Genomic DNA, 23,979 nt, shown 5'->3' with positions numbered 1-23,979 from the left:
ATGTGAGGAAAGGGTTTTTTATATATATGGGGAGGAGCAGTGTTTTCAGAATATGTTTTCAAATGTGAAGGAACAAAGCCTTGTTTGTCATCTTGGAAGAGCTATAGTTCTGCTGGGATCCAGCAGTGCTGCATAGTTTCTCAATGTGTGTGTATTTCCTAACAAGGGGTTTTTATCTTTTGTCTGATGCCAATGAAAGATCTGCAGGCACTAGAAGGATTTTCATGATGAGAAAGTACAGTTGGCTGAAGCAAAGGGGGCTGTGTTTTCAATTTTTTAAGGTAAAATACAAGAAAAAATTGAAACAAGAAAACTAAAATAGGACTTAAAATCTGATGGTTTTGTTGATGTGTGGGCATTGCAATCAACTCACATTAATTAACTCACCATGTGTAAGTGCTGGAGTGTTTTGCAAGTATAGAATCCAAAGGTCTCATAACACCATGGTTGTGGGCATACAGTGAAGGAGTCTCCAGCTGATATAGGATATCACTGTGATATCACTATGTCTCTCCCAAAGTACAGATAGTTCTCGTTTCCTTCTTTTTTTAGTAGAAAATGACTGTAGAGGCTGGATCAGTGCTCCTCGCCCTCCTCTTTCATCTCCACCTCATCCAGGGGATGGGCAAGAATTAACCTAGTCACTAAAACCATTCCAAATGGTCACCTCAAAATCTCTTCCAGCGTCTGACCTTGTCTCCTCTCACTTGTCCTGTTGGAAGGTGGCCTAGGGCTGTAATGTCTGGCACCAGAAACTAAAGAGAAGACTCAGCACAAGGAGAAATACAACACTTTAATGCACACACCTTTTGGCTCAGAACCGCTTTGCTCTGGTCAGTTTACACTGGGGTAGGACTGACGCTTTGTTCGGTTCGGTTCGGTTCAGACTAAAAAGAGGAATATAAACAGTTTCAGCTTATTTAGCAAGAAGTCCAGGTCTTTGGTGTCACCAAACGTTCAGCTTCATCCTGGTCAAGGCTTGGTTGGACTTCCTCCTGCTAGATCCCTCAAGTTACTTCCCCTTCCTGTTGACGAACCTGTGTCGGGCCTGGTCTACACTTACCTTCAAATTTGGTGGCAGTCGACGGGAGTTATGCAAGTTATGCAGAGTACTTGCGTAACTCCCGTCGACTTCGTAACTCCTCTTCTACGCGGCGTCTTCACTGCGCTGCGCCACTTGAGGGGGTGTTTTTAATGCGTCAACTTCTGGATTGATTGAGCGGGTCTTCACTGCCCGCTCAATCGATCCAGATAGATGGATCTGACAGTGGCAAATTCGCCGCCCTCAGTGAAGACGTACCCTAGGACACCTTTCTTTCCAGGTAGGGGGATGGGCAGCTTCTGCATGACGGGCCAGGCCTCCCACTGGTTTGTTTGAAGGAAATTAGTCATATCTCTGTCTGACCTAGCTTTAGCCTGGACCAAGTTTCAAAGGTGTGCATTTAGAAGTGTTAGCTAACGTCCTAACTAACACACTCAGAAAGTTTAGTGCAGACAAGGCTGTGTAAATTTTAACAAGTGCTAAACTGGTTGAGCCAGAGGCCAGGCTTCCCCAAGTATAGCTCTGCTGCTGGGAGTGTTGGGATAGACTGACTGCCAGAGGCAGTTTGGCCGCCAGGTTGTTTGAACCCCATCTGAGCAAGGTTGGACAACATAGTGATTTAATCACAAGCAACTTGTCTATACTAGTGCTCCCATTGTCGGTGGAGCTGAGCATTGCTGGTGCAGTGCTGGGAAATTGGAAGAAAACGGCAGTGCAGGGAAGGCCTTGCAGTCATTTACTAGACTGCTAGATTCCATTGAAAATCCCACCTAAGAAAGTGAGGTGCTCAAATCCCATTGGCTTTTCAGTGGGATTGGCTTCCTCACTCTCTTAGGCTTCTTTGCAAATCCCAGCATTAGGGCCAGTTTCTGCTATTTGTTCCACTAGTGCAGCTTTACTTAATTCAGTGGAGGAACTGAAAGCCAAACAGGGCCTTACTGACTAGTAAATGCCTACTTCTTTGGCAGAGCATCAGCCACTGAATTTGTTAAAAGCAGTTCATAAGAAATAAAAGAAGGTGGAACTGCCCCGCCTTTCAGACACATGAGACCAGTTCTCAGAAATGTTATAGGGCTCTAGCAGCCATCCAAAGACAAAAGTGACACAGCAAAGAGGACATATGGCGCACATTCCTCAGTCATTACTAGCCAAATAATGACCATTAGAGGCCCATTGCCTTTGCTTCAGTACCTTAACTCCTTCAGCCAGTCATTATCCAATTGGCAATGACCTTAAAGCCAGACATTATGGCTTAAGCATTGTAATTACCCATTGTGCTGAATCCTCTTTTTGCTGGGAAACTCTGCATGCACAAAGTGACTAGGTTAAAGCATGCAGTTTGTCTCCACTTGTGCCTTGTTGTGCCTGTACTAGGAGTGGAATTGTATCACCCCTCTCCTCTAACACTTGTCCTGGCTTGCTGGCCATTTGGGGATCCATTTCAAAGATTGCATTTCGGCTTTTCAGAACCCTCAAAGGGCTCCTAACTGCTGTACTTCCTCTGCTGTGACAGCATTGCTAACTGCCACACCCTCCACCACTGGGGGAAGGGATCAGAGTCCGACCTACTCTTTCGCTTGTGCTACTCATCCAGGATCGCTGTCCTTCTGCCTGAGTCAGGTCCTCACCTTCCCTTTGAGTACCCGAACTCTATGGTGTGTTCTGCGGGGAGCTGTGGTGCAGGGGCAAGGAAATTGGACTGTATCATAAGCCACTATGGGAGCTCTGCCGCAGGAAAACAGCTCAGCCTGCTGGTGTCGTGCCCCAAGGAGGGGATAGAGCAGGGTGTGGGTTACACTGGCTGGAAAGAGGATTTTCATCTGGGCTTATCAAGGCAGGTATATAAAGAGAAAGGGGGAAGTAGTTTAGGAACAGAGGTCTTTTACACATCTGCAAAACCAGGTTAATAACTATGCCATCACCAGGAGGACAAGGTGTAAAGTACATTGGTGTTCTTGGATGAAAGGTGCTACAGGGGAACAAAATGTTATTGCCCATAAAGTATCTTTGAAAAATGATGCACAGTGAAAGGAGAGAGAGAGAGAGAGAGAGAGAGAGCAGTATAGAGATGCGTACGGTAACTTGCAGGGGAAGAACAATACATGAAATAGTGAAGGGAAAGATCTGCAGTGTAAATGGTAAATTTGTGAGGATGCTAGTTACAAGAAGGGGAGAATGAAAAAGCTGGGGAAGGGACAGGTGGATGGGGGTGTAGAGTCAGGAACAGGCAGGTTTTTAAGGTAGTATTTGAAGAGAGGAAGTGACATAGTGGCTTGTGAAGAGGAGGAAGTACACAACAGATCATTCTTAGAGCATCTTTTACTCCCTGACGAAATTGCTGTCAGTAATTTGCTGTTAGAAAGGAAAACAAAAGAAACTGAAGCTCTCCTTAGAAAAGATACAGATCCAGCTATGTGTAATGGTTCTTTCCAGCCTGCCTTCTTCTCCAGAAACTCTGCATCAACTTTACAGAGACAGGGAGGGGCGAACATCTGGAATTTACAGTGAACTCTCTGGAGAAAGTAGAAGAGTAAGCCCAGGGCCCTATATTTCACTCTGGTGTTATGGATCATGATACCAAAGGAGGACAATACTGGAATCCTGAAACCAGACTCAGATTTATCTACCAACTTGAATGTGCAAGTCTCTTAATGCAAGAGCAGCTTTTTCCCCAAGAACTACACACATTACTTAATTGGCTTGCCTGGGAATACATCTCATAATGACACATTATGAGCATTAGAAATTATCTGTCCCTAACCTCCTCCATAATCCATTGCAAACTAAAAGTCTGCTTTCCCTGCTCTGCACTTTGAGGAGCCACCTCTAACTGGATATGTCTTAACCTCATTTTATTTTCCAGATGATCAGTTTGATTTCTCAGTGCTTCTGCAGACCTAAGTGTTCTCAGGAATCTTTGGGTTCATCAATCCTTATTTCTGTGTCTTTGGTTTCCTTGTCAGGCCCCTAGCAATCTTGAAACAAAGTATCCAAACTTTCTGTCATGTACAATCCAGACTGTTTATAACCTGGAATCTTTCAGTAGTGTGTGCAGAACTCTTCCCAAATCAGGCTGAGGTCTTCTTGGTCAGTCAAATTCTGCCCTCTTAATAGTATGAAAATGATGATCTCCTTTCCCCTTTCCCTCCTCTACTGTTGGAGATTGGGAATTAAATGCCAAGCATTTAATAGATCACGTGTGTGTTTAAAGGCCATAGGGTTTTTCAGACATCCCAGTAACTGGATTAATCACAAAACAGAGAACCAACTATCTCAAATAGTTGTGTGGTTTTTGGTTTTTAAGTGATCAAGCAAATTAAACTGAGAGGAGCACTTGTCTACTCTGCATTCAGCACCAAACCTTGTCCAAGGAACCTTCCTCCTACACTTAATTTTAGGTACAGATTCCAACCTTCTCTAAATGGATAGAAATCCAATTGAAGTGAAGTAACTTCAGTAGAGTTACTCCAGATTTATACCAGTGCAAAGGAGAGCAGCCTGGCCCTTAATTTCTGCATTGTTCTTAGCAGTTAAAAAATGGGTAAGAATAATGTCTGAAAGGACAACCATCTCTTAAGTATTCCTCTGGCTGGTTACATACAGGACATGCCATGGGTTAGCGCTCCCAAGTTATTTACCTCCAGAAATTCTGAAGTTGCCTTGCAGGCTTCATCCAAGAATACCTTGAATGGGAAGGAAAAATGAGAAAGTCAGCTGGTTTTCAAAGTTGTCAGTTGTGCTCTTGGCTAAGCTGATTATTTTATTTATTCCAATAATCCTCTCTTTCAGAATAAAAGAAAATTAATTGTCTGCCTATTTCAGGAGTGATTTGCCCTTCAGAGAGAGTTGCTAGGCAAAGTGCTTAAAACCTGGCCTGAAAAGATGGCTGAGTGTTTAAAATCACTGAGCTGCTATAAGGGAGGGCTTGGATTTTAATAGGATAGGCTTCAAGTTGCCACAGAGAGTACCATTTGTTCAGTGTTCTGTAGGATTATGAAGTCCTCTCTCTACGTATTAAAAATGGGGTCAAACCTGTTGTGATAGATAGTGTGTCTTATCGAGGATTTTGTTGGCAATATGGATTGGCTGGAATTGAAGCCCTAAAATTATACAGCATTAAATACAAACCATTTTTTTTTTTAAATGTGGAGCATTGTCGTCGTTTTTCATTGTGTTTACTTGTTTGCCTCCTAGTCAGTTCAGCTGCATTAAACAACTTCAGTGAGCTGTCACTGGACAATGAGACATTTACTGCGTATCATACCTGGCTCTTAAATATCTGTTAAATATCACGTGATTGCTCATCTGCACTGGGAGCATTACCTCCTCACTACAGCAAAATCCTGTATGGCTTCTTTGCAAAGATCAAAAGCACTGTCATCATATTTAGTGATGAGAGTAGCTATTGCAGAGAAATACGTGTGTGCATGTGTGGTGAATAGGAGAATTTCATCTTTATCTTGGGTCATATTGTCATTGATCCTGCTGCTAAATTTTGTTCTCCTTGTTTAGGAATGCTTTTACTCTGGAATTTACACCAGTGTATCTCCATTGACATCTATGGAGTGACTCCAGATTCAGACAGGTGCAACTGAGAAGAGACTCAGCCCCTCCATTTTGCCATTTAGATTAATTCCTAACCCAAACGGCCACATCCCAATTTCCTCCTGCCTTTGCCACGAGATTAAGTTCAGCACAGGACAGAATGATGCATGGGCTGAACAAACAGCATTGCTACTAAATGGCAAACAAGGCTTCTTGTGCCTGATATGATCAGCTTCCTGCCCGCCACCAATGCTAAGCACTCGGGCCTGTATCATTGCACTTGCCAGGAGTGCCTTAGTTTATATTCCAGTCAAAATGTTAATCCTAATACACATTGGTGGTTTCTGCCCATTTCGGACTGTGCTGAGCTTTACATTTGTAGAAAATTTAAAATTGTGAATACTGTCAGATCCAAGGCACGACTGGTATGAGGATAGGCGAGAAGAAGGTAATGAACGGGGGTCGTTTGTCCAAAGCCATTCACTTTCCCCATCAGCATTACGCACAAGGGGCTGAATTCAGACCTGGTATAAGCGGGTGCATCATCACTGAATTCATTGGAGATATTCACTTACACCAGGGCTGAGGCTGGTCTGAAACTTCCCTCCTCACCTCGCCGGTTGATCAGAAGGCAGCAAGGACAGAGCCTTGGTAGCTCCAACACAGTGTAACACAGAAGGGTACCAAGAAACCACATGGCAATAAATCCCTCGTATCTGTTGTGTGTTTCCACCTCCCCTTATTGTGAGGCTGTCCCAAAGTGCTGGAAGTAATCCTTCATAGTAAGGAGCAGGGTCGGAGTTAATTCACTTCCGTGATCTTTCCATCGCACTTAGTCCAACTTGTAGTAATTGTTTTACGAGGCTGCTGCAATAATCCCATAAGGGACCCACTGGGCACAAAGACTCCAGGGCCCAGGAGCATTTCCATCAGCCCAACAGCACAGGTGAGAATCCCTTGCACTTCCATCCAAAATTTGGCACTGTCACCATGTATGGGAGAACAAATGTCCACCCTCTTCATTCAGGATAGATCTTGGGGTGGTCTTTTATTTACATTTAAAGACATAAAACGAGCGAGACAGTTAATTAACAAGGCTCCTAGTGGCTTTCTATTTTGCCGAAGAGTGATTTAAAATTGGTCTGCATAGCATGTTACGACAGAACTCTCTCCTTCCCCTTCTGAAGTCCTCAAGGGATATGTTGCAGCATAAAGCTGTCCGATTCTGTTTATTCTTTTGGTGCTTAAGATGATGGTGACTTGTTGAGCGCTGTTGATGTGCTTGACACTTAACAAACTTTGAGGAAGACCTTGTCCCAGCCCTGCGGAATTTACAATTGCATGGTCTGCTCCTGCTCCCATTGAATTCAACAGGAAAGCTCCCATTGACTTCAGTGTTTCAGGATTAGTCCCTTAGTTAAACACAGGGCCAGTTTCCCTGCTAATGTAAACCAACATAGTTCCATTGAGGTCAACGCTGCTACCCTGATTTATATCAGCTGAGGATCTGACTCACAGGCCGTATATTTTAAATGTTCCTGATACATAAGTTGAAGGCTGAATCTATAAGCCATGCAGAGTTTTGCTTTAAAGATATGATCTGTATGTGGTGTGTTATTGTCAAAAATACTTTTGTGTAACCAACATGGGGTCCACTCTGCAGGGCAGCTTTGGCCAAAAAGAGGCACGCAGAGGAATGCAGCAGGGAAATGTCCTTCTACCCCAAGGGCAGCTGTTCCAAACCCCGTGGAGTAAACACATATGCACCCCGGAATGATACAATGAATATAGGAAAGGGAAATATTTATTTATAGAAGGATGAATGGAGAAAAACGGGAAAAAGATAGGGAGAGCAGTAAAACAGGGTTACACCCAACATGAGGTCCAGATGCTGAGCAATACATCTAGACTCCGAGATTAGGAATCCTGGCTGGAGTTCCAGTCCAGCAGCGAGTCTTGGGTGCTCCTGATCGTCTTCCACACCAGTAAACTTTCCCCAAGAAGCCCTTCAGATGCCTTCTTCTGCTGCTGTCTGCAAACCCACACAGAGTAACCGCCTCCCCACTCAACTAGCTACAACCTCCTTCCTTATTCCCAACGCAAAGTCACAGGCTCCACTGCTGTTGGCCCCAGGCAGTTGTGGGTGATGGTGATACTGGCTCCAGCTCCAGTTTGTCCTTCTCATATGATTCCTTCCTGGCACGGTGCTGCTCCTAGCTCCTATCCTTACTGGCTGCTCTGTCCCTCCCGGGTTTCAGGCTGGTTCTTGGTTGCTTTGGTACATGAGGCCTGCTCGCTGTAGGTCCTCTTGTTTGGAGCTACAGACACACACACTGCCCTATCCTCTCCCGCTCTCGATGCCTCTCCCCCTGGAACAACCAGCACTTCCTCGGGATGAGGTTTTAAAGGTGCCATGCTCTCTAAACCCCCAGGGGTTACAGTTGGAAGGTATGCCTATTAAGAGAGGATCATGCCACGGTGAAATGTCAAAGTTTATGAATTTCACAGCAAAGATCCTGGAAGACCAGAGATTTGTTTTAACCAAAATGGATCGTACATTTTGCCATGTGCAAAACATAAAATGGAGAGGGTGGATGGTAGTAGTCAACATGGGCGGGGCACCATTGGCTTTCTCAGGACCCTAGCTTGTGTCCCTTTCAACCTTCAATAGTCTTTTGAAAGGCCCAGTGTTTTACAGGTACCTCTCTTCCAAGTTTTTCATGGTGCTTCACTGTTGCACCTGCTTTGGCTAACTGGGTCCCATTACTAGTCCAGTGGAGAAACACCACCCCACTGTGATACTCCTGTCCTGTTGTGTCGACTTAATGTTGCTGCCACTCTCCTACTCTGTCTGTTTTCTATATAGGCCTATATAGTGGTACCAGCACTCTCTGAGCTTGACTCTGATCTCTGATCCACTCATGTAAAGCTGGTTCTATCTGGGGAGCCAGTGCGGGGGGACTAAGGAATTCTAGGCTTGCTTTCTGCTATTCTGTAGCAGAGTATTGCTGCACGGTGTGACTCGGCTCTTCACCCAGGACTAGTAGACTGTCAGCTGCATGAAATCATGAATAGAATAACAGGTGCCATGAGACTGACCAACCTTGCTTGGCTGCCAATATCTCCTCTCCGGACAACAGGCAACAAGTCATCTTGCAGAATTTGCTCCATAGGGTGCAAGACATACCACATCTATCCCTGTTTAAAGATGTCTTTAATCCACTGAGCCGCTGTCTCAGCTCAAGGCATGGCACTAGGAGAGTTCCCCTAAGGAACCTTGATATCAGTTCCAGGGAGTATATTAAGGGGCAAGAACAAGCTGCAAACATAGCCAGTGCCTACCTCATTACAGATCCACAGTCCATCCCCCTGGTTTTGACCTTTCATTCCATCTTTGGGTAGAAATCAATTGCTTCAGAAGTGGAATGATCGTGATTCTCCTTTTTGCCCCTGTGGCCAGTTAGAAGATTTAGGCCGCACATTTAGGTGCACCCATCAACAAGCGGTGCCTGGTTCCCTCCTGGACTTGTCCAATGCTGTTCCCTCAGCTGTTGAATGCTTAAGACACTTAAACTAACACGCTTGACTTGACTGTCTATGTAGATGCAGTTGCAATATATATATCTCCACATATTTGCTTTCCCTGTTCCCACTCACAAACATCCCCAAAGCTCTGAAGCTTTGCAGGTGTTATTTAAAAACCTGAATATTGCAGGATTTATAATACAGCTGCACACTCTTCATCCTGAGGGAGGCCAGACTGGGTTCCCCGATCTGCAGCATTGCTCATTATTCTGGGATGACAGGTGCATACCCTGTAAAGAAATAAACTTCCATCCTAAGTATGTTTCTTTCATCAGCATAGGAAGGAATAAAAAATGTAATGGGGCTAGCACACAATGAAGTGGCATTAGTCTACAAAGCCAGTCGGGTCCTACACGTATGCGATATTTCGAATGCTATTGTTGATCCTGTAGTCAACCAAAGCTTCTCATTATTATTAGCTCCCCTGCCATCCAAATTTAGAGGGACCCACTCTGCATGCTTGGCACACTGAAAACTCCAGCTGAAGTCAGTGGGAGGAGTTTACTACTGCTGGGTGCCCAGGAGTACTTCCTCTTGGTCTCATGGCTCACACTGATCATAGCAGCAGTTTACAGTCTGACGCTTCCTGTGCTAAGGGACAATGCTCCACTCATGCAGAGGGAATGGTTTGGAGGATACAATAGATCTTTTCCATCACTAACTACTGTGGTCCTTGAAATGGATCACCAGACATGGCATTCTGCTCTTTCTCTCCCCAAACCCCAAAGGTGAGGACATTGTCAGACATCCTGGTAGACAGGGAAACCTGCTAGTCCTGTCCATGCAGCTTCTCGTCTTAATGAACAGCAAGAGATTCCTTGTTAAAAAAACAGTCATGTCGATTCTGCATATCTTTGGGAAAGGCCCATTTCAACTCTCCTCCAGGCTTAGCCATCTAGCCTGTGTATTTTTCCAGTGGGTGCCTTCTTAATGAGTTCTTGGCATCTCTGTGTTATAAGAATAGATCTGAAGGCATTACCACATACTATGCATGAACTTTAGGTGAAACAGAAAACCACCGTGATAGTGCATTCAGAAGCTTTTTTCCCCCCCAAGTGCGGTGATACATATCTCCATGATTTTCTTAAGCTGTTTTTTTTCCCCTGGTTGTGCGTGTCTTTGTCTCCATGGCAGCTGCACCTTTACCCTTACAGTTCTGCATCGTTCTGAGCATGACTGCTGACTATAAAATTAGAGTTGTGTGCAGGGTGTGGCGGGGGTGTTGCTTATGACTAGTTAAAAAAACAAACTACAGTGTTTCCCAGCAATATTTCAACAGCTGCTGTTTGCCTCTCAGTACTTTTCATTTGAGTTTGAGAAGTTGCATAGGCCCTGATTCTGCAGTCTGTTCTGGACAGGGGGATCCTTATAGGCACATAGAGTTCCAGTGAAGTCAGCGCGGTGGTACTGGGGTCTACCCACATGGTTCAAATTGCAGGATTGTGGCCACAGTCACTCTTAACACAGAGCTATCTCATCAGGATTCACTAGTGTACAGTTGTTGGCAGTTCCAAACTCCTGGCTAGAGAGCAGGAATACTAATTTTTTGGAAAACCCAGACTGATTGAATAAACTTTGTTTTCCGATTTCTGAGTTGCTACTGCACTTTAAAGCAGGTGGAAATGTTCAAATGGCTAAGATCATGGCTTCATGGCCTTTTTAAGGCTACCAGGGCTCAGAGAAAATAGGGGATGGATGCCCTGGACAGAAAAAAAAAAAATCTCTTAACATGTTTCAAGCTCTTTTCTCCCCCCAAATGCTCTTTTTAAAGAATTACAAATGCATGTTGGCATAGAAACTACAGAATCTGACTGAAGCATGCAAATGTAAAAGGAGCCTTTTCTGTGTGAACAACATGGACTGAGTCTCAGAGAAAGCTGGCTAAAATCTTTTACAAGGCAAAGAAAATTGTCCAGATGTTGCTGAATTATAATGGCACTAAATATTTAGGGGTTTTAATCTGCACTTAAAATTCAAAAAGGCTCTAATGTAGGGAATGCAGAGTCATTACAATTGGGTTTTCTTCCCCCCCTCTTCCTTTGAAAGAATTTATGGCCTACAAATATTGCTAAAATCTGTTTGGCTTTGAATAGTGCCAAATCCTCCATAAAATGTGGATGATTCTGTGGTTGAATCTGTTGGAAATGTATCCGAGTTATAGAATTGAACAGTTACGTTAAATTAAGCAATAATATTGGCCTCGCTGTTGTTTGAAATATTAAATGTGGCAGTCGGAACACGCAAGCAAAATGTTTGCACGGTTTAATCACTTAATGATCAATCTCTTCATTTAGTCCGAGACATGATCTGGAGCTTAAAACTGTCCCGGTGCTCCGTTTGGCAGGGAAATATTTGCTTCCTTTCCCCCTGCAACACCCAAAGAGTAACACGGTATCTCCTGCACCTTGCTTCCACTCACTTCCTCTTCAGCTGGCTAGCACAACTGCAGTGCCATGAGCTGAATGAAGCTGTGGAGCATTGTAAGAAAGCTCTCACTGAGCATGCTCCTCAGCACCTACCCTGGGCTTGGAACTCATGGACAGACCAGTGTAGGCCTCTGAAATCCTTGATGAAAATCTTAAAAGCCAGCACAGCCAAAGAGGTATGGACCCTGTCGTGCTTTATTTAAGAGGTTTTTACTGCTGTTTCTTCAGTCCTTTGGGGTTTCCTAAAGACTGTCTTAGAGGAAATGCTTCTCTAAACTTAAATGGCTTAGCAGCACATATCAGTAGTTTGTCTCTCTGATATTTTATCTGCTCTGCTGAAGGCCAGGCTAGTTCTTGGAGCGTGGAACCTTTGCACTTTTCATTTATGCTGCGTAAGGTGTCATTTCCAAGGTGCTGCCTTTTGCTTGCATGCTGCTGCTGTTGGAAATATTGCCTTTTCATGTGCTACTTCAGAGCAGGTAAGGCCAGGAATTGCAAAGTCAGTTGATTTTTTTTTTTTTTTTTTTTTTAATTGCCTGTGGTAAGTTCCACCAAGTCTTTCTCTTTTTAATGCAGCAGAATTAAGGCAACACGTCGTCTTTCTGAGTGTCGAAGTAGGTAGGCAAAGAGAGCCATGAAATGCAGCTTACAAACCACAGTGCCTTGGGATACATTCATAATGTATAATATGGAGAGAAGATTAGAGCTGAGTGGATTTGTTGCGTCGCATTTTGAGGACTATTTACTTTTTCCAGAATTCAGAAATAGTTTTGTTTATTATTTTGTTTTTTTTCAGATAGAAATTAGGGTAGTCGTGATATATAGGCCCATTTAAAAAAAAGTTGTGTCCTTATCTTGGATTTTTGCCTTGGTTTTCAGATTACATTGTATTAAAATGGGCATCTAGATGAAAAGTCTGAGCAGTTTCTTATATAGCATCATTCTAGAATAGTGTTACAGCATTATGTTGCCACTGCCTCGTCTGTGAGTTTATAGCATTCGCACCCCTTCAGTTGGTTGTGTGATCGCTCTGACTTAAAAGGGGCACCGTGTAAGGTCAATAGGCCCATAATCTGATGTGTTTTTTTTCTCCTTCTGTCTTAAAATGCCGTGTAATTCTTGCTATTGGAGGGTTTGCATTAAAATAAATAAATAAAGCATCAGTGCCATTTCCTTTTTATTTATTTTTTTTTTATTTAAAAATTGGCCTCAGTAGCCTAGATCTCATGAGCAACCCTACAATAACAAATCAGGTTGCTAAGTCGTAATGCTGAAAAATCAATTAGTGGGTTTTTTTAATATATATATATAATATAAGACCCCTGGCGATGGTATAAATTTTTCAATAAAACTTGCAATAACAAGCCAGCGCTCAATGGAGGGTGGGGAAGGAAGCCAGCTCAGCCTTCAGGAGGGAAATAGGTTTCAGCCTGTCAAAGGATTCTTCTTGATGGCTCTGAAATGCATCAGAGCAGTGGACTTTGGAGCACTGATGCTTTCCTGTGACGGATGCATAGGTTCTGCAAGGGTGCTGGCTGAAATTCATCCCTCCCATCTCCCCTCTTCCTCCTGCACACCACACAAACCACAATTAATTGGGCTTTGTGCTGGGAATGCCGCTGGGGATGGGGGAGGGACCAAATTCACCCCAGAGACATGAGGGCAGGCATAACTGCTTTTCCAGTCTGCAGACTGGTAAGTGGTCACAGCCTATCCATGCCCCCATGTGGGAGTTCTGGTTACTGTATCCAAGTGCCAAGGTAGTAGTCCCTCCCTGCCATCCTAATCAGGTTTGCTGGAGAGCCCCCAAGCATGGAGCTGGCTTCTGCAAACGGCTGGTTTTATTTGCTCCAGTCCAGCAAACCACTTTCAGCAGGTGCTTAACTTCAAGCATGTGAACAATCCTCCTTAAAGTGCTCTTCACCTGGTAGAATTGAGCCCAGGGTGCACAGGGGATCAGGATATGCACACACACATTGCATGGCCATTCTGCCCTCCCCCCACAGGGACAATGTGAGGCTTAGATGTTGTCTTGCATGGGCCTTCTGCATCTGAATGTTCTTCACCTTTACAGAATAAATATGAGTGCTGGAGTGTTTAATGAGACGGCCTAGGCACTGTCACCTGGAATCTTTATAGGCTACAGAGGGGGGTGGGTGGGATACTGACATTGCCTGTGCCTGTGAGTTAAAACATATGATGTAAGAGGTAGGGACTGTGACCTAGCAGAATCCAGACAAATATAAATGAACAGGAACTCTGCATTTCCAAGGATCCGAATTTTAAAAAGGCTTTTTTTTGATGGGAGATTTTAATTCCAAAATTCATTTTCTCCACCAATTTTTAGGGAAATTTTCCAGCATAGTTTACAGTAAGATAATTATTCTACTATAGTTATACTGGGATAAAGCATGGTTTTATAAGTGAAGTGATTATATTGGAATAAAGTCACTTTAATTCCAGAATAGTGTGTCTGCATGGGGACATATACTGATATAAATACAGTGGGATAATCATTCTGGTATAACAAGCTCTTTCTAGTGGCTGTTCATTCGCTTAAAGGGAAAGAGGTTGGAAGAGCTTTAAAAAAGCAAGGAGCCCTTCCTCCTATTTCCCTGGCCAAACACACACACTCTGCTGTTTGGACATTTAACGAGGAGGAAGATCTGTGTCTATCCTTAGGTTACATTTGGGAAAGGAATGTTTTTTGGAATCCTGCACATATACAGAGAGTGGGATACAGGTCTAGTAAGCTGGGCTTCCTGCTCCCTGGCTGGCATACAGGAGTGTGTATATGTGTTTGGTGGTACGGATTTTACGGTTTCTGAGACTAGGATGGGATTTGGCAAAGTTTTCAAGCAAGCTCACCTGTTTTTGGAAGGTGGCATCTACCAATTAACTCTGCTGTCCAGGCACCTTTGTCCCCTGCATTTTCAACAAGCATGATCTGTGCTCCAACTACTACCACCCGAAAGGATCTATAGGAAGAGGATTAGAGATGGAGCAGGGAGAGAGAGAAAGAATGGCATTGGGGGAGAGGGGAAAAGAAGGTTAAAATAGACAGGGGAAGAGAGGCCAGATCAGAAAAATAAAAACTGGTCCTAAGAGAGATGAGGAAGAAGAGAAATGCACTGAAGCATTTAAGGGGATGAACAGTTATAGACCAACTAGTCCAAGAGAAAGCACAGATGTTAAAAAAAGATTGAAGAAAAGACACTTAAAGATACAGACAAAAAGGTGGAGAATGGATGAAAAGGGCAAAGGAGGTGGGAGGGGGAGAAGCAAGACCTAATAACTTACCCCTGTATTATGTAACAGGATGTTTGCTTTATCCATCATGTGAACCTGTGATTAAATGGTGATTTGGCTGTTTGAAAAAATAAATCTGAAAATTGTCCTGGCATTGGACTGGGGAGGGATGACCCTGCCCTCCCCCCAACGTGACCCCCTGTGGAGGCAGGAGGTTCCTGTCATTTAAGACACTACAGCTGGCTGAGTAATGTTTTGATGCTTAGAGTCCCTGATAAAGCATGTGAATAGCCATGTGGAAAGAGAGTTTAGGAGGATTATACTCTGGGCTAGTGAATACATATTCTGTGTAACTCATGCTTCCTAGGGCATGACAGTAGCATGTCTCTAACACTATAAAATGACTACTACGATCTTTGGCTATGTCTTGACTGCTAAAAGAGTTGTATTTTTACGTCAAGGTGGCAAATGTGAAATAGCTATCTCAGTGTGATATCTTAGTAGAGACAAGATATAGGTAAGTTTGACCTCGATGTAGCTAGTGTAGGTCAACACTGTACATCTGACCTGGGGTTTAACTTAACTAGCAACATCAAGGTAAAAACTACAGTGCCTTCTCTCTGTTGGGATTTTGTATTGAGCTAGCTATCACATGTGAGCTATCCTGATGTAAAACATGCACCTCTTTTTTGCAGTGAAAAGACAGGCACAATTTAAAAACTTTTCCCCTCTCAGGAGGTACCCCTGATTTCAAGGAATGTAACATTTACAGGGGATTTTGGGAACCAGGCAGCGGGAGAGTTTGCTTGGATAGGAAGTATGACATTGATAGGCACTATGAGCTAGGTTCTGATGTAACGGGACACTGAAAATGGCTGCCTGGGTGGAATACGTAATGGAACAACTGCCTTAGCCAAACCTTAGGCTATCACCCTTCTCAATGCATTCTGTAGATCGGACCGAGAACCTGGCTTAATATTTTGCATGGCAAGATGCAGAATATCAGTGCATGGGCTAACATAGAATCATAGAAATGTGGAGCTAGAAGGGACCTCAAGAGGTCATCGAGTCCAGCTCCCTGTGCTGGAGCAGGACCAAGTAAATCTAGATCATCCCAGACAGCTGTTTATCTAACCTGTTCTTCAAAACCTCCAGTGACTAGGATTCAGAAACTTTAAATCCATAGTGATCCTGATGGAGCACTGCTATGTACATAGTTTACTTGGATGTAGTTTTTATTACCAAAGTGACAGTGGCTATTTTCCCTTCCTTTTCCTCAAATAGAGTGAGAGATGCCTAAGTTTAAACATAACTGCATAATAGTCGCATTGTAAGGGATAAAAGAAATTGCTGCAACAGAAATGAAAATGTGCTAGAAATCAATGAGTGAAAAACCAACGTGTGTCTCTCCGTTGTTTAGCATGCATGTGAGTGTCCTCTTTCCACAATTTAGATCTGAACAGACTGTCTGATTTAGTAGCATCCCTCACTGCAGAGATAGCTCTGCTTTATGAAGATGTGGCGGTAGCATTTCGTTACACACTGAGGCATTGGAATTATTCTGAAGCAGGGATAAATAAAGGTTTTTATGTACTTTTATTATTTATGACTAAGAGCCATGTTTCTTTTGTTTTCAGTTTGTGTGTTGGGATGGATGAAGGCGGCTTGTTTGATTCATGACATCCATTTCAGTCTGCTCTGCAGCTGGGAATATTTAGATTAGATATGTAATATGCAGCCTTTAACAGCAATTCCAGCAAAGCTTTATTCACTCCAGAATGGATGAAGATCATTGAATGTTTTCTGAAATGACAGGCATCTTAGATTGCCTTAAAACTGATCTTTCAAAATATTCCTTCCAAAGGGGGATTTAAAAAAAAAGTGTGGAGCTCCAGGCATGTCAGTTTATTGACCTGTAAATATTCACCCTTGTAGGTTTCACACCAACATCTGAGGCACATCAGGAAGAGGGAGTATCAAAAATCCTACCACAGTAATGGCGGTGCCCAAGGGATTTTCCCATTATAACCATCTGAGTTGATATAGTTGTTATCATGATGTGCTCGAGTGGGCCTCCCCCTACTCCCCTTAAAAGGAGAGAAAGGGAAAATGCTACTCGGCAATCCCTCCCATAACCACAAGATGATTCCCTACAAGCAGTCAAGGTTTAAAATACATTTGCATCTAGCTCATACATCTGCTGATCACCTAAACCTGAATCCTGCAGAGAGAGAGAGAGAGATGTGGGCAGACATCTCTGAGGAGCCCTGTTGACTTAGATTAGGGCTCTAGGTGGGCCCCGGAGTCCACCTCCATGATTTCCTTTTGCAGGATTGGGGCCTTATTTAAGACCTGTAGTGTTCAGACTATGCACATATGAAGTGGAATGGGCATATGAATGGTACAAAGTATACACAGAACAGAATGAAAAAGATTATTTTACTTTCTACAGAGGTGTTCACTATGGACCACATTTTGCCAACCCTATACTGAGTTGTGCTTTACTTTGCGAGTTGTCCCAGAGATTTCAGTGGGACAGCTGTGGAGTAAATGCACAGTACCACTTAATGTAAATGAGGGTGGCAGGATCAACCCGTTTTCTTGTGTAGCTGGGGCTGTGAGGTGTTGCCAGCCCAGATTCGCAGTTCCCTTGTTGATGTTGCTCTCTAGTGACAGCTAAAGACACCAGGGGCTCAATAAAGGAGCTAAATAATGTTTGCAAGGTGATCTGCCAGTATTTAGCTTGACATTAACCTGTTTGGGGAAAGATCACCACACAGACTGTGCTGAAGCTTAATGAATGTGCCATGGTAACGCGGTACAAAACACTCACCTCACTGCACTGAGGAGGTTTCTGGTTTGCCTGTTTTCTAGTGCTGACTGTAGGAATAGGATGGCTGTCCTGGGAATCTTTCTGATTGGCTAAATCCTCCCCTCATGGGGTATGTGAGGACAAGATTTAACCCCCTAAGTATAACAGGAGTGATTAGATCAAAGGCCTACAGGTATACATTGAGCAAAGCCATTCAGTCAACTGAGTCTGAAATATCTTCATTCAGGCCTTGTCTACACTAGCACTCATGCTGGCAAAACTTATGTCGCTCAGGGGTGTGGACCCCCCCCCCCACTGAGCGACATAAGTTTTGCCGGCATAAGCGCTTGTGTGGACAGCGCTATGTCGGCAGGAGATGCTCTCCCGCCAGCACAGCTACTGATGCTCTTTTAGGTGGTTTTATCATGCGGGTGGGATAGCTCTCTCCCATCGACATCACATGGCTACACAAGCGCTCTCACAGCGGCACAGCTATACCGATACAGCTGTGCCTCTGTAAGCTTTAAGTGTAGACCAGCCCTATGGCTAGTTCTGGTTTTCTGGACAAGGGCAAGTTAGCACATGACAGAAATGATCCAGCTACTAATAAGCTTCCTGTGAAACTGCAGAGCTTTCACTCACCAATTGGGAAATGTTACCCAACTGCTGGACAAAAAGCAAGCTGGCTTGATTTTGTTTGAGGCCTGAGTGATCATATCGTTGATGACACCAGCTAGTAGGTTCCCTGTCATAAAAGATATTGAGCCTGATCTCCATTTCCCATGCGTTCTGTGCAGTCACACTTATACAAAGGGGGTGTAAAATGCTACCGAATTAGAATGGTAGCATTTTACTCCGACTCCGCACTGGTGTAAATGACTACACAAGGTGCAGGTGAATAGAGAATCAGACCCCTTGTTCCAAAGATCAGTCGAACCCTCTATGCAGGATTATACTTCAGGGCCAGAACCCAAGATAGAGTTGTAAAGCTCAGCACGTGGAGAGCTAGTCTGAGCGTAGCACAAAACATTGCATTGTTGAGCTCTGGGCCTTTCCACTTTTCTTGCCCAATGAGAGTCGGGGAAAGAGCTGTTTTTCTCGCTAGACTAAGTTCACTCCAGTGTAACTCCTTTGACTTTGCTGGATTTACGCTAAGGACAGATATGAGCTACTGTGTCTGAGAGAAAGCAAGTAATAACCAAGAGGCTGCTTTGCTGAATTGAAAACATTTCAAAAGTAAATGGCCATTTTGCCTAGCACAGCACTCTGAAAGCTTAGAATAACGTTACTAATACTTTGCATTGATCTAGCATCTTCTATCTGAAGGTCTCAAAGCTACTCTAGATGTCAAGAAATAAAGCTTCAGATTCTCCTGGGTGGTGGGTGAATAGTAGTATTTCATACCTGGGAAAACTGAAGCACTGAGAGTTTGAGAGGCCAGTTTTGAAAATATTGGTCTAATTTGGGTGCTTCTGGGTTTTTTTGGATTCTCAATCTGAGACACCTGGGGCCTGAGTTTGAGGTGCTGCACGTTTGCAGCTTCCATACGTGCCAGTCAGGCCAGTGGGTGCTCAGCACTTCTGAAAATCAGGCCTACGGCGTCTAAAGTTGGGCATCCAACCTCAGTGACCGCTTTTGAAAACTGGGCTACAGTTGACTTTGGCCAAGAAAAGACAGAGCATGTGGCAGAATCAGGAACAGAACCACTTCTCTTGATTCCTAAGCCTGTGCTTTAACCACAGGCCCAACATTCATCTAAAGCAGCAGGGTCCAGTCTGGTTTAAACACTGGTTCAACGGTTATCGTAAAAAGAAGTGCCGTGATTAAAAGTTAAACTTATTAAATACATTTTTTGGTAGAGTTTTTTTCATCAACTAAAAGTTATTTTGAGGGAAGGGAATATATAAAGAAAAAAAATATAGCTGCTACTTCTGTTTGGTAATATTTATGCTTGTTGTTTTTAAATAATTAAGGCCAGGATTTTTAAAGGAGTTAGATGCCCAATTCCCATTTAATTTTGGAGTCAAACTCAAGGTATCTCAAATTGGGCAACCAAAAGCAGTGACCTAGATTTTGGCCTAAGTGACATGCCCAAGGTGACACAATGGATCAGTGGCAGGGCCTGGAGTAGACTCCAGGTCTCCAAAGACCCATCCTCATGCTCAGTACACTAAACTAAGAACTTGTCTATATTACCCTGCAGTTTGGATTGCAGATGTGTGAATAACAGAGTGCCGCAGAGTGCAGCACTGTAACACCCCCGGATAGGTGCTGGGAGCATGAACTAAAAGGTCCCTAGTTCGAACTAACAGAATCCTGCTTGAAGAGGACTTTGTTAATGCGAACTAGGAACCTTTTAGTTTGTGCTTCCAGCATCCACACGGGGGTGTTACAGTGCAGCACTCTGGTGTACTCTGCTATTTACAACCCCTGGAGTCTGAACTGCAAGACAGTCTCCAGGTATCCCACGGCCACTTTTCAAACTTTTGGCCTTCCTCTTCTCTGTGCCTCAGTTTTTCCAACTGTAAAATGGGTAAGTTTCATTATCTCCACCTTTTTTAAAGCACTTTGGGATTTAGAGATGAAAAGTGCTAATTATTTTTATTATTTATAGTAATCAAATTAAGCAGATCATAATCTTTCCTTATAACTAGTTTTAGGTGATTTTGAATGCTCTGTTGGGTATTTGATCTGTCTTTATAGTTGAGACACATAGTTTATTATGGCAGGGAAATTGTCAAAGCCTCTAAAAACATCTACATTGTTTTGGATAAATCTAGTAGTATAAGAATAAAGTGCTGGAGGTGAAGATGCATATTTGTGGGTGGTTGTCTGGGGAATTTGCCTTTTAGATTACAGTATTTCAGACTGGACTATGATTGGAAAATTGCATTAAACCGGTTAAATGCCATTCACTGTCAATTGAAAAGTCAATGCACTGACAATAGATTTGCTTTTAAGATAGGTCTCTATGCTAGGGAAAATCCTCCCCTCCTCCTCTGGCAGTTTCCCTTGACATATGCAGGTTTTTTAATTTCAAGTTTTACCCTTCAGGCTACTGGCTGGGTTCCACTGTGAGCGTGTTCCAGTGGGTCACAAGGTCACTCCATCAGTAAATTGGCATTTTCAAGCGGAAGGCCTCTTCTAAATCCTTCGGATGTGGAAGAGCTGAAGGTCTGCTTTTTAAAAGTTCCAGGCATCCTGATTGCAGGTGAACCTTGTTGAAGCTTTGGACAGAGTAGTTCTAAAAATTAGGTGCTTGATGCCACGGAAGTCTCAATGCCTTGCTGGCCGTTTACAAGAAAAAAATGTAGTTTTACTGGATAGTGGTGATGTGGTCATACTCTGGGGATCTATAATCTACATAAACAATAAGTGTCAGTATAACACATAAGTCATCAATAATGAGAACTTGAAGGTGGTTTACTTGTTTTATAAACCAAGGAAAGGTAAACACTTGACTTTTACCATTAAAAGACAATTTAAATTGGACAGAGGTTTGTATGTTGCGTCCGCTTTCCCTTCTCTCTAGCTTGTATGGTTTCCTGGGCATCTCATTCTGTATTTGGAAAGGGCCCAGCACAGTGTGGGTTGCATTCAGAATAACAATATGAGGTGTGCTGCTGGGACCAGTTTGTTCCTCTCAGCCGCTTACACTGGTGTATCTCCACTGACTTCATTGCTGTTACTTTTATGATTTACACGTGTGTAAAGGAGAGGAGAATCAGGTCCATATCAACTCAAGCAGAGATTGCAAATTATCCTTGAGTCCCAGCTTGTTTTAATATGAACTGTGCTGAGTCTGTCTTCAGAAGAATATGTATAAGGAGCCATCATTTTATTTGCTCTTTTATTTATGTCCATTTGACTTCCTGAGTCCTGATTTTCAGAGGTACTAAGTCCCAGCAACTGCAGATTAAGTCAATGGGAACCACAGGTGCTCAGCATCTCTGCAAATCAGGCTCTGGATCACTCAGCGCTAATACTTACTGTTTCTCCCTCATTGCCCTTCCTCCTCTTTCTTGTCCACACAAAGAGGTTATGTGTCATCACCAGAGGATTTATAGCCTTCAGTCCGAGGACCTTTTGGTGTGAACAACCCTAGGAGAAGAGTTATGATTGTGTAGAAAGGCTGCATTTGCACATACGCCCTAACGCATGCCTTTGGCCTGAAATTTTTAAAGCAAAACCAACAAAACAAAGCTGTGAAAGGTTACTGTTTCAGGACAATTGCTGCTCTTCAGTCTGTGTTGATGGCAGGTGTATTTTGAACTGTGCTAACATACCTTGTGGAACTGTGTTAAGGGTTTTCCACTTAGTCTGCTCATCTACTGGAAACAGAGTACCTAGTCTAGGATAAGCAATTGAATCTTGATTTCCTTTCTTTCCCCACCTCTTCCCAAGGAAACAAAGCACATGCTTTGGGCAGATAGCTAGTGAAAAGGGGTTTTTATAGCGTGGCAAGCCTGTCTGTCCCCTTGATGAACAGTTGGCTTGCTGCACTATTTGAATCTATTGATCGTTCTGTAAGAACTTTGATGGTATATAAAGCAGCTTTAATTCCTTTTTATCAACAAGAGTTGCAGGTACATCTTCGTTATATTAAAAAAAGAAAAAAGCAATGCTTACAAATTGGTCTTTGTTTCCAAGGAAACAAACCTGACATGCTTGAGCTGCACTAGTTGCAAACACATTCAGCAGACATGCCTTAGGATTATAGGGTCTGAATATTATTTTTAACCTACCTTCAATTTAAAGGGAAAGAGAGGAGGAAGGGGATGGAATTTGTCAACAGACTTTACCAATTTTCACTTAATGAAAACCTATATAATACATTAGATTGGTCTAATGTGGTATAAGGAGACCACTATCCTGCATTGAAAATGATGAACTTACTAAACATTCCCACAGAGACAGTGTCATGGGGCCAAATGGCTACTTCAGTTTGAGGATGGGAGAACTAAAGGTTTGAGTGGACACAAACACACAATTTTTACATTGTAAATTTATCATGTTACTTTACTAAATGTATTATGCTCCAAAAAGTACTCTGGTGAAATGCATCTCACCAGTGCTCTGCTTGAAAGGATGAGTATCGAAAGTGAATGTCACTGCTTTGCGAGTGATATATAAATAAAAGTGAGTTCATTGAATACCAAGTGCAAGCTACATGTGAGAAATGTCCACCTGGCACTTGAGTATGCTGTAGATAGATGAAAACAGTATATTGAACTTGGTTTATTGCATTAAATATATTTTTTAATCCCCTTTTCTACCATTTGGGTGGTTCTAACTGCCTCCTTGGAAATTTAGTTAGAAAAAGATGCACTTTCCTATCCCAACTACTAGCTAAGCTATTCCACGGTTTCTGTGAAATGCTGTATTGTGAATGTCAGGTTGTTCTTCGAAGACCCAAAACATTTGCACTGAAGGAGACGCTGTACGTGAACTAAAGCAGTGCCTCTCAACCTTTCCAGATGCTTGTATCTCTTTCAGGTGTCTGATTTGGTTTGTGTATCCTAAGTTTTACCTCACTTAAAAATTACTTGCTTACAAAATCAGACCTAAAAATACAAATGTCACAGCACACTATTTCTGAAGAATTGCTTACTTTCTCATTTTTCTCATATAATTATAAAATAAATCAATTGGAATATAAATATTGTACTTACATTTCAGTGTATAGTAGACAGAGCAGTATAAACAAGTCATTGTCTGTATGAAATTTTAGTTTGTACTGACTTTGCTAGTGCTTTTTATATAGCCTGTTGTAAAACTAGGCAAATATCTAGATGAGTTGACATACCCCCCTGGAAGACCTCTGCGTACTCCCAGAGGTACATGTACCCCTGGTTGAGAACCATTGAACTAAAGAAGTGCTAGTCATGAGATGCATAGGAAACCAGTGTCAAATAGCAGTGTGCATGGACAGTTAACTGATTTGAGCGTCCAGAGGTTTTTTGATTAAGACCCAAGATGCAGAGTAGGGTGTAAAATAAAACTGTTGGGCGTAATGGCTACTTTTGTGCCCATTCCTGCAAATCGTTACTCAGACAACTAGTCTTTGCTTATGTAAGCAGTTCGGTTGAACTAATGGTACTACTCATGTCAGTAAGGAGTAAAGGTTTGCAGGAGGAAGCTCATAAATCAGTTTTCACAAGGAGAGTAGTTCACAAGATGCGTGTATAGTCTCTCCTGTGCCAGTAGAAAATGCCTGATGGACGTCAGAATTCAGTGACTTTGAGTGCTTTGTAATTTGTAAAGCAGTTTGGAGGGGAAAAAATACTCTCTCTGTATTTTGCTGAACCAGTTTTCTTATT

At 42.9% G+C, this 23,979-nt stretch overlaps 1 protein-coding gene across 4 annotated transcripts in view; it reads left to right on the top strand.

Annotated features, from left to right (window-relative positions):
* The window catches only part of EHMT1 (euchromatic histone lysine methyltransferase 1), a 159,601-nt gene that overhangs the window by 25,415 nt on the left and 110,207 nt on the right, over window positions 1-23,979 (top strand). The window contains exon 1 of one of the 4 annotated variants that reach the window (XM_067542173.1): window positions 11,698-11,774. The exons of the other annotated variants lie outside the window; for them this stretch is intronic. Within the exon in view, the coding sequence (XP_067398274.1) occupies window positions 11,742-11,774 (33 nt within the window). The 5' untranslated portion in view covers window positions 11,698-11,741. Of the gene's footprint in view, window positions 1-11,697; window positions 11,775-23,979 lie in introns of those variants that run through there. 4 annotated transcript variants of the gene reach the window in all.

Source organism: Emydura macquarii, unplaced genomic scaffold, assembly GCF_026122565.2.
Source record: "Emydura macquarii macquarii isolate MOO-44397 ecotype Brisbane River unplaced genomic scaffold, CSIRO-AGI_Emac_v2 contig_691, whole genome shotgun sequence".
Lineage (NCBI taxonomy): Eukaryota > Metazoa > Chordata > Testudines > Chelidae > Emydura > Emydura macquarii.
The sequence above is the reverse complement of the archived record's forward strand: the minus strand, read 5'-3'. Positions and strand labels throughout refer to the sequence as shown.